This window comes from Doryrhamphus excisus, chromosome 12, assembly GCF_030265055.1.
Source record: "Doryrhamphus excisus isolate RoL2022-K1 chromosome 12, RoL_Dexc_1.0, whole genome shotgun sequence".
Lineage (NCBI taxonomy): Eukaryota > Metazoa > Chordata > Actinopteri > Syngnathiformes > Syngnathidae > Doryrhamphus > Doryrhamphus excisus.
Window position 1 is genome coordinate 6,130,157 of NC_080477.1, and position 11,291 is coordinate 6,141,447.

General features: G+C 40.5%; 1 protein-coding gene across 3 annotated transcripts; it reads right to left on the reverse strand.

Moving 5' to 3' along the window:
- Positions 1–1,136: 1,136 nt before the first annotated feature.
- On the reverse strand, positions 1,137–10,641 carry zdhhc13 (zinc finger DHHC-type palmitoyltransferase 13). Of its 3 annotated transcripts, none has more exons than XM_058089385.1 (17): positions 10,527–10,641; positions 9,615–9,838; positions 8,949–9,071; positions 7,730–7,807; positions 7,460–7,604; positions 7,281–7,345; positions 6,934–7,096; positions 5,922–6,047; positions 5,711–5,844; positions 5,503–5,605; positions 5,225–5,347; positions 5,065–5,127; positions 4,902–4,995; positions 3,600–3,683; positions 2,724–2,881; positions 2,485–2,582; positions 1,137–1,611 (listed from the first exon to the last, which is right to left on the reverse strand). In XM_058089385.1, exons 1-17 carry the CDS (start codon positions 10,548–10,550, stop codon positions 1,473–1,475), a joined length of 1,944 nt encoding a protein of 647 aa, XP_057945368.1. In that variant the 5' UTR covers positions 10,551–10,641; the 3' UTR covers positions 1,137–1,472. The 3 variants fall into 3 exon arrangements, with proteins under 3 accessions (XP_057945368.1, XP_057945367.1, XP_057945369.1); XM_058089384.1 differs by having other exon boundaries at positions 5,503–5,580; positions 5,662–5,844; XM_058089386.1 differs by having other exon boundaries at positions 5,503–5,580; positions 5,662–5,844; positions 10,418–10,543.
- Positions 10,642–11,291: the final 650 nt, after the last annotated feature.

Here is an 11,291-nt window from a genome sequence, read left to right on the forward strand (position 1 = left end):
AAATACACGTCAAGATAAAGCATCTCATCAAACATGTTGTTAAAGTTACGACGCTGCTCCCAGATGGAACTGAGTACGATGCTAACTTGCTAATTGGGTCAAATTATTAAGTTTCATTAATGTTCATGTTAAAGGTTAAATAACTGTTAATACTGTACATTTGAATCTGAAAAAAATAATTTCTCTACCAACTGTATGTGGGTTCTTACCTTTTTCTTATTTGCTGTTTTATTATTATTTTACTTATTTATTACTGATTGATTGATTTATTGTCTTTATTCTTAATTTGTTTATTTTTTTTTTATCGTATTTTGTGTATAGAAAAATAAAAATTAAGATATTTGAGGACAGTGGAATGTTTTATCAGATATTTTGGTGTGGAAAACCGGAACCAAAGTACTGAAAAAGTGTAGGGTATAGCAGAAGCAAAAGCATTGAAGATAGTTTTTTTTGATTGATTTTTTTTTCCAGTTTTTAATAAATGCGTTTTGGGGTTTTTCTGAAAACTTGATGCGGCCTGGCTTCACCCAGAACCTAGCTCCGGTGGCCCCCAGGTAAATTGAGTTTGATGGTATGGCCCAGACTACAACACATCATAGAGATCAAATTAAACAGCAAAACAAAATTAAGAAAAATTTGAAAAAAAATTAGCAAAAAGTAAAATTTCAAATGTTGGTACTAAAATAAGTGAAATACATAAAATTTTTTAGCCCCCGTATCCATCCATCCGTTCATTTTCTATGCTGGAGCCTATCCCAGCTGTCTTCGGGCGAGAGGCGGGGTACACCCTGGACTGGTCGCCAGCCAATCACAGGGCACATATAGACAAACAACCATTCACACTCACATTCATACCTATGGACAATTTGGAGTTACCTAATTAACCTAGCATGTTTTTGGAATGTGGGCGGAAACCGGAGTACCCGGAGAAAACCCACCACGGGAAGAACATGCAAACTCCACACAGAGATGGCTGAGCAGTTTTGAAACCAGGTCTTCCTGATCTCCCGACTGTATGCTAACCACTCTTCCACCGTGCGGCCCTAGCCTTTAAAAAATGTAATGTGTGCTCCAGTGTTTGGACAGAATTCAAGAGTCAGAATTCACAGTCCACACTGCTCAATAAGAATACACAGGTTGCTTTATTGGCATATCATAGTGGTATTTCATGCAATTCATACAAAACAGACTTGTTGAGCATGTAAAAAGGTATTTACTTCCAGAGGACACATTTAAAAATATGCTTCATGTGTTTAACCTTTTCTCAATACAATTCAAAGTGATTTATTTTGACTCATAAGTCAAAAAGGCAGCAGCAGGCTGTACAAAAATCTAAAATATCAATACGATTCTTTATTTCTTCCTCACTTCATAATGATATGATCAGTTAAAAAAATAAATAAGTACACTGTGCTTTTTGGTCCAGAGCCGCTATAAAAGGTCTCTCCATTGATCCTGAGCATTTTGGGCGGCTACACCATGTCAGTGTGTCTGAACAAGCGCTGGTCGCGGCCTGGCGGGTACTGCTGCGTCCAGTCGATAACGGCCGGCTTGATGAAGCCGCAGCATCGCAGCTGGAAGAAGGACACCACGTTCCTAAAGACGCCCAAACTATGAACAAACAAAGACAACAGTATGAGCTGCGTGACGTGTATATACAAAGCCAGGACCAATTCCAAATGAAAACAGAGTGCAGTATAGTATACCACAGGGGTCTCAAACTAGTGTCCTGCGGGCCACATTTGGCCGCCTTGATATGAAAGTTTAAAGTTAGTGCGGCCCGCGCAAGTTTGATATGGATGCTGTATGGTATCATGTACCCAGAAAAAATAATTACGTTTGATTAATGTTCATGTTAAAGGTTAAATAACTGTTAATAGTTATCCTCCCTATCCGTGTGGAAGTGGTAAGTTTTTGGCTATTTAAGTTTAAAGGAAATAACTTGAAGGCTACCGTTTAGGTCGCTAGCTCTCTAGTTTGCGAGTTAGCATGTGTCTCAAGACCCTGCAGTTGCGCAATATGTTGTAAATAAAAAGAGTATAAATGTGACTATAGTCGTGTTTTGTCATGTCTACAGGGCTCTAATAATGCTTTGTTCATTTTAATCTGAAAAAAATAATTTGTCTACCCACCAACTATATGTGGTTTCTTAAGTTTTTACTATTTGCCGTTTTATTATTATTATATTTATTTATTACTGATTGATTGATTTTCTTTATTCTTGATTTGTTTATTTATTTTTCATCTTATTTTGTGTAGAAAAATAAAAATTAAGATATTTGAGAACAGTGGAATGTTTTATCAGAGCTTTTATTGTACAAAATCGAAACCAAAGCAAAGTTTATTAATTTTAATAAATGCGTCTTTTTTTTTTTTAAACCTGATGCGGCCCAGTCTCACCCAGACCCGAGCTCCAGTGGCCCCCAAGTAAACTGAGTTTGAGACCCCTGGTATATCATTTACTTAACACTTTTGACAACTCACTTGTATGGATTTTGTGACAAGGATATACTTTGTCTTTGCATTCTTGCATGCATCAACAGGTTCATCCTCTCAGCTGTGGTCAGTCCCAGGAAGGCAATCTGGAATAGAAGAGAATAACTTGTGTCAGATTGTATCTTGGAGAAGTTCAATTGCTTCTCCACTTGTAATGTTACGTTTTAACACTCTGCAATATTCCTTCAGGACAGGAATCCTTCATCAATGGTTAAATGAGGCTTTACCTGGTAGAGTTGTAGTAGCAGTATGATGCTGGACCAGCAGGTGTGATATAAGGCCAGCACGAAGACACACAGCAACCAGGGAGAACAGTCCACAACGGCAAAGGCCACGCCCACCAGCCCCTGCTCATCGTAGTGCAGCTTGCAATGTGTTGACCAGTCTGGCGAGCAAAAACGGGAAAACCGTTGGTTGGTGGAAACAAGCAGGGCTCGACAATAACGATGTACCGATGGCCCGGGGCAAGTTAAAACAAAATTGGGGCAATAAATCCAATCAGTGATATTCCCGTCGGGCAAGTGCACTTTGGCATGCCATACTACCAAGAGTTTTTTTTAAAGCGGTTCTTGTTGGGTGTTGGTAAAACACGGACTGTGTAATTCCGGTGGTAATTTGCAAACCAATCCTTGCAAATCTTGAAATTGACCAATCAGAATTGTTTATTTAGACCGCGGACCGCAGTCCTCACCTTTCTCACCTTTGCTTCACAAATTATTGTTTGACCATTGAGGATTTTTTTCCTGGATTAAAAACACTTTACTAGTACACAAATGTGTCTATTCAATAATGTTTCATTGTGGTACACAACTTATAAATATCACTGCTTACTACGACTACGATGTGTAAGGTAGTATGGCATGCCATGTTAACATACATTCCTCCAAATACAATGCGTCAGTACTATTATCTGATGAATTATCAGCATATATTGATATATGATATCATTATGGCAGTCTTTTCATTTTACATGGGACAAGTTCGGGCAAGTAGTTCTCACCTCAAGGATTCCCCATGGGCAAGTCATTTTTGTTTTTAATGTAGAGCCCTGACAAGGCTTATATATACAGTATATAGCATGTGACAGCTATGCGGTGACTCACATGTAAGACAACCATAGAACATCCACAACCCCATCAGCATGAGAGAGAGCAGAAACAGGACAAAGTAGACGTGGTTCCTTGCACCTAAAACACAGAAAAAAACATTACATTCAGGTGCTGCTCGTCCAACACACAAATTCAACTACAAACTAAAATGCCTAAAAAGAATCGTAATTGATTTCAAATGTTGGTGACCTCTTGCCAAGTAGAGGAAACCAATCCATAAGGTTCTTATAGAATTTAAGCAAGACATTTCTTGAAACATTTTTTTTGTCTATATGTGCCCTGTGATTGGCTGGCGACAAGTCCAGGGTGTACCCCGCCTCTCGCGCAAAGACAGCTGGGATAGGCTCCAGCACCCCCGCAACCCTCATGAGGAAAAGCGGTAGAAAATGAATGAATTAATTAATTTCTTGAAACATTTTTTGTCTATATGTGCCCTGTGCTGTTGAGTGGTTAGTGCGCAGACCTCACAGCTAGGAGACCAGGGTTCAATTCCACCCTCGGCCAGCTCTGTGTGGAGTTTGCATGTTCTCCCCGTGTATGCGTGGGTTTTCTCCGGGTACTCCGGTTTCCTCCCACATTCCAAAAACATGCTAGGTTAATTGGCGACTCCAAATTGTCCATAGGTATGAACGTGAGTGTGAATGGTTGTTTGTCTATATGTGCCCTGTGATTGGCTGGCGACCAGTCCAGGGTGTACCCCGTGAGGAAAAAGCGGTAGAAAATGAATGAATGAATGTGCCCTGTGATTGACAGTCCAGGGTGTACCCCGCCTCTTGCTCGAAAACAGCTGGGATAGGCTCCAGCACCCCGTGACCCTCGTAAGGATAAGCGGTAGAAAATTAATGAATGAATGTAATATATTGAGATGGACATGTAGATGTGCCCTGTGATTGGCTGGCGACCAGTCCAGGGTGTACCCCGCCTCTCCCCCGAAGACAGCTGGGATAGGCTCCAGCACCCCCGCGACCCTTGTGAGGATAAGCGGTAGAAAATGAATGAATGAATAAATGGACCTGTAGAGGATATATGATCCGTTTGCAATAGATCCTTAATACAGCAAAGCACTCCTATCATAATAGAAGATCTTTGACTTGCATTGTGTCAATAGATTTCTGTTTAGGCCTGTTCACTGCTAGTTGGACAGGGGTGTCGCAAAACATATTGCGGAAAATGATATTGATCGTAACCAACCAATAATAATGCAGAGACAGACGTTGCTATGCAACCTATTCTATGGAAGGTGTCTGGACTGTCATCAAAGTACAAGCTGTCAAAGTAAACAAAAGTCACTCGTACCAATGCAGGTGTTGGTCCAGACCGAGTGGTGGTCCTGCTTTGCTACGCAGGCATCGCATCGAAGGCAGTGGCTCGCTCTCACTGGTTTCTTCATCTGTGAAAGTATTGATAAAAGTAAGAGGCTGTCGCTGCTCTTGTCATGTTCTTTAGTTCAGCGTCTTACCATGCAGGAAGTACAGAATATACTGGGGTCCAGACAGCCAGCCTCGGCCAGCAACAACACATTCTAAGACACAAACAGACAACATGATTATTCCTAACATGTTCCCATTAACACAATTATCACACTTTGGTGATTGGGGAAAAAAAACAAAAACTCTTACCATTTTTTTCTCCTCCTCAGTTGCTTTGACAAAGCCAGGGTCGGCCCTGCAGGCACGAAGGTAGTAGTAGAGCAAAGCAGTGGAGTTGAGAGTGAAAAGAATCTGAACTGTGGCACTGTGTCCATGTGGGGTCAACAGTTAAGAAATACTTCCAATCTTCGGCTGATAATATGAAAATATGGATTATAACATTGATGTGTAAACTAGCAAAGGTGCTAACAGTAGTAGTAGTAGTAGAGTTATTCTCAGCATTTTCTCAGGTCATTGAAGAAAAGGATATCTGGCAGGAACCAGAGGCACCAGGTGATGAACATCCAGAAAATAGAGGCCATGAGAGTTGTAGCTGGTAGAATTAACTGAAATTGAGCAGTGGGGAAATTCCTGTTTAGACACAAAGATTTAGATCACATACTGGGGTCACGCCATTGGAACTGTACCGGCTGCAACTTCAAATGGTAAACAGTCGTGACAAAAATGGATGCGAACCTGATGGCCAAACTCATCGCACCAATTAAGCATCCTAGCAGGATCGCTTTGAGTAACCAAGAATCTGAATTCATATCCAATATGGCGGCGACACAGCCAAACATGACAGTGCAGAGCAAGAACTGTAAAAATACCTGGGAAAAAAAGCACAAATGATAAGACGTTTGTTGACAACAGAGCAGTGACATGTTTGAAAGACGTGTGAGCATACTTTGTATTTGCTGACAATTCGTGAGCAGCGTGAGCTGGAGCGAATCCTTTCCTGTTGGACTTGGTTGAGCACATGGATGAGCAGGGGACTGTGAACCTGGTGTGCTAGGTCCAGTGGTGTGTGACCCTGACGGGAATACAACCAAAAGCACATCACAGATTTTATTGCCTAAGAATCTGTTAATGTAGCAATTACTATATATTATTTACAATGTTTGTGCTTTTTTGTGTTTGTTTATCCAGTGTGTCATGATGGTGGGATGTGGGGAGCAAGATGGCATCTTGGTGTAATTTGAAAACACAAAACAAATATGTTAAGAAATGCAAATGGACATTCTTCCAGTGATTCTTTGTGTCGCGTTTTTCTTTCACGTTACTAGCAAGATTTGGGGAAGAGCTATGGACCCTCTGCTCGTTGAGAAGAGCGTGCGTTCACGCCAATCTCCAAAAGTGCCCAGTCTGGATTTCTTATTTTTGCGTTTATGTTTATGCATAGGTGCACTTTTGATGTCCATGTGGTGTAGTAGATAAGGTTGTGCATAATCGTGCATAAACTTTCTGCCGTTACTGTTGACACCGTGAGGTTGGTGTTTTGGGTTCATGACCTCCCTTTCCTCTGATGATAACTGCAAATTAAGAGTACTTCCTTAAGCAAGCTGAAGTTTGCCTATCGTTACAGTAATTATTTTGTGACTCAAGCTCAAAAATCACAGCTGGGATAGGCTCCAGCACCCCCAGGACCCTTGTGAGGAAGAGGCGGTAGAAAATGAATGAATGAATGAAGCTCAACAATCACCACAACGGCAACAACATCACTACATTTGCTAAATTAATTGACAATTTTCGTATTCTATTCCCATGCTACGTGTTCTTATTCTCAGTTAATTGGACCCATGTGCACTTTTGACAAGTGATGGAAAATGGCTAGACATCCTGATCATGACTACAATGCTTGAATAATGTCACATCAATTGTTACTGTATCCCTTTTGCATGCTGCTTAGAGAGACTCACATTAACGTTTTCTTGGTCCAAGCTGGCTCCGGCCTCGAGTAGGACGTACGCAGCGTCGACGTTTCCCGCCAGAACAGCACAGTGGAGGGGAGTGTTCCGGTTCACTTTGTCCACAGCGCTAACAGAAGCGTTGTTTTTGATTAAGAAGTTAGTGGGCTCTGGCCTGCAACAGGAAAAACAAGGCATATTGAATTGAACATTAAGGCACAGCATTGTCCGTGTGTATAATACATGGGATTTAACACACGTTACACCTCTCTGACCCTGAATGTGTCTGGATCCACATCCATCAGTCAGAACTAATTAAAATTTAAATACTTTCACACAACTGAATTGCATCTTATTACCCAATTATTTTCTGGGCTGCTAACATCAGAGGTGTCTGTCCATTGCAGTCGGGTCCATCTACTTCCTGGAAAATAATCGACAACAAGTCATGGCAAACAAAATGTCTGTAAAACCAATGAAGTTGCAGACCAAACTGAAACTTATCAAGTCAGTGTGAAAAATGTGTAGGGAATCTGACCTCTCCCTTGGCCATAAGATATGCTGCAATGGCCATGTGCTGGAAGAGGATGGCAAGGTGAAGAGCACGATAACCTTCTCCATCTGCGATGGAGGGATCTGCTCCATACCTTATCAGCTGAATGACCATGGGGAGGTGGCCCTGTCTGCTCAGGAAAAAACACATAGTGTTATATAGGAGGAATTACAGACAAATATTCAATCTAGACAGTGAAATATGTTGCTACTGTCATCTACTAGTAAAGACAACTAGATTAAAATAGTTTGTTACCTTATGGCCCAATGAAGAGGTGTAGCGTTCAGATCTCCTCCGAGCTGGTCAACTATTGCCCCTTTGGAAACAAAATACCTACCACATAACAAAAGGAAACATGCCTTAATAAGGTTTTTGCTGTGTTCTTCCAGGAACATCCTCTACAGACTAAAAATGCACGGTGCCAAATGATTAGAAAATTTGAAAAAAATTGCTTTTCAAATCACATGGCAGATTGACAGAGACAAAGATTAACCTTCCTCTTGTGTTAGCTTTCTGGTATCATCTCTTATATTACCGGGTCGGTTATTAAATCAGCTATAAAATACACTAAAAACAATAAGTTACCATCAAATTTGCTTCTCATGTCTTGGTTACCTTCTTAGGCTTCCTCATCCATGAAAATGTTGGTTTTAATACTTTTGGTGTGGGCATGTAGGCCTTTTTTGTCACTATACCCCTCCATTTCAATTTCCAAAAATGGTAAAATGAACCTCAAAAGAATCATATTAATACATTGAAGGTTCTTTTGTTACCTGGCTATTACTGAGGGCTATAGAACATATCTCTTAAATCAATTAGTTTTATTTAGTTTCTCATTTTAGTATTAATCACTAAAGAAACATCTATGATTGGGGTGAATTTTGACCCATATATATTAATGTCAAGAAAAGGTAGAAAAAGTTATTGTTTTCAGCAACAGAACTTTAGTATAAAGTGAAATCAAAAAGCAGAACAGGTCCAGATCTTGGTTCACTGTACTTCCTGCCATTCTTTCCATGATCCAAATTGTAAATGTGAAATCAGCCATCAGTCAAATGAGTGAATTCCCCTCACATGTCTGGACCTTGTTTTTCTGCTGGTATACTGGAAAAGCGGTCAAAATGAGAATCCCCTGAAGCTTACATGATGAGAAGAGGAGCTGGTTGTCATTGTGTTGGCTAATTGTACACTTATGATTTCAGTTTTGGCTCAAAATATTGCTTTATAGTCATATTATTATAACCGGGTCGAAACCGACCCTAACAATACAGTGGTCATAATTTCAACCAGACCATTTTAAAATTTTGTAAAAATTATTTTTTTGGTTTTATTTTGTTGAAATAGAGTTTCCTGACAAAGTCAAAAAGCCTTGATGCAATAAACAAATGTTATGTGATTCTTTTTATGCATTAATATGTAAAACGGGTCGATTCCGACCCTAACACAAGAGGAGGGTTACAGGACATATTCGTACTTGACCAGCTCCAAACGATTATTGATAGCCGCCCAGTGTAACAGCGACACATTCTCCTTGTCTGGCTGCCGGACATCATATCCTGCTTCCACCAGCTCTTTACAACGATCCAAGATACCAAACCTGCAGGTAGTGCATACACCAAATATTTAAAAAAATCATCACCAAATATTCCAGAAGAAGGCTGAAAAGGCACACATACAATAAGACAGAGTGCAATGAACCGAATGAAACAAATAGATGGGGTTGTTGGGCAGGTGTGAGGGGGATGGACATTGCAAAGAGTGAACTGACAGAAAGGTGTGGCTCTGCAAGAATTTTCCTCATACTTGTCGATGTAGATGAGGGGTGGCTGTGCTGTGTTCCTGATTACTAACTTAAGCCAATCTCTCACAGTATTTCAACAGAAACACACTGACAGGTTTGTCCTGCCTTTATGTATCCAATAGCTTGACTGCTGTGTTATAAAACCAAACCCAAAAATAATAACTTAATCATACTGGACCAAAAAGAGTCAGTTACAACTTATTATTTTAAATTGTGAAAAATTTCCCGTGTGGGTTAAGTGATTGTTAGAAATTCAAAGAGTTAAAAAAAATGCTCCCAAATAAACAATCCCACAGTATTTTCAAGAATGAAGAATGTGCTGTGTTACGTCTGTCTTACTGTGTTGCCTGTACGATGTCCCAGCTGCTGCTGTCATCCAGATGTGTTCGTTTCTTCGGCTGGAGACTGAGGTCTAGCGCCTCATCTATGTTTTTACAAACCTGTCCATGAGAAGTGGGCATAATCGGGAGCCCCATTCCACCGAACGCTGCAGCTCTGGGACCGTGACTGTGTGAATGAGCTGAATGTCCATGGTGGCAGTTGCCATGCATGTGACTGTGATTCTGGAACAAGTTCAAACAGACAAGTTAGTGCACAGTGATCTGAAACTGATTCTTTGCCAGAGTCAAAAGAATTATTTCTACATTATGATTCCAACAGAAGCGTGCATGATTTCCATATCCTGTATTTAAGGATCTTACTGTACAGCAGTGGAGTGAAAATTAAAAATGTAGCCTAATGACCACGACAAAAACAGCAGTGGAATGGGTTCAAATGAGAATTTCTAATTTGTGTTAAAACGACATAACTCAAAAGATGCAATGTCACAAAAGCTGACCCTCGTCTGCACACGAAAAGCATAAGAGCATGCTATTTGGACTAGATCAGGAAGAGTATGAGGAAGCCGCTGCACCTAGGAAATGCACGCCTGTGCGGTCACTCAGCTAAACCTTAACCAAACCCGGCAATCAAACCTGTGAATCAGGTATCCTTTCCTAGAAGGTTATGGTGCAAACACGACTACAGAGCTAGATGGAATTTGTTTACTACCAGGTAACTAGCACGAAGCTACTGAGCTCATGCTAACAGTCTGACAGTTGTGTCTCAGGAAAGACAGGTTATTCCGCCCACAAACAACTTACCGACAAACTGTCTCGTCAACGCTAACAACAAGACAATCAGTCAACATATGTCAGATAAAACGGTGACGTGCCAACACAGTCGGGAGTTAATGGATATAAACCTACTTACATCGCTGCCTTCGCTCCAATCCATTTTGCTATGAAGGAATTAAACGAAAGTTCCTACTAACGATAGCAAGGCGAGCGTCACAATTCTGTTTCCGTCTGCGGCCTTTCACAATAAATGTAAAATCGTATTTGGCGTGTAAGAACAATGAAATTGATTTTGATATCATTATCATTTTTCATGTTAGCTAATATACAAAGTCATTTTTGCGAAGAGCAGATTGGGGTATTTTACACAGACTACTCATATAATTAGCATTACACCATAGTCTGATTTGTCGTCAACATGTTCTTTTATTATGAAACAACGGATGCTATCTTGATGATGGCCCCTATCCTGGACACGACCGACTCTAAAACACTCTGCACTTCTACATAAAGGACACTTGATGGCGCCATCATTCAATACACGACAAAGGCCCATTGACGGTACCGTATGTTTATGTGGCAATGTTAAAACAAAGTAACGTTTTTCCCTTGCTTATTTTCCTCTCAAACATCAATTAATTCCAACTGTTATGAAGGGATGTGCTTAGGTCATAAGATACACTTAAACCCACGTGCACGATAAGCAGCCAAGAGGGCATTCACAATAGAGGAAACAGGGTCATCCAGTAAAAACATGTAATGGGCATATGAGACAATGAAGCCAATACCCCATTTAAAACTCAGTGAAATCAGTGCCAAAAGTTGAACATTTGTCCTGAACTGATACTTTTAAACATATCACAGCCACATTTACGGTGAGAGGTTGCAGCACCAAAGCACA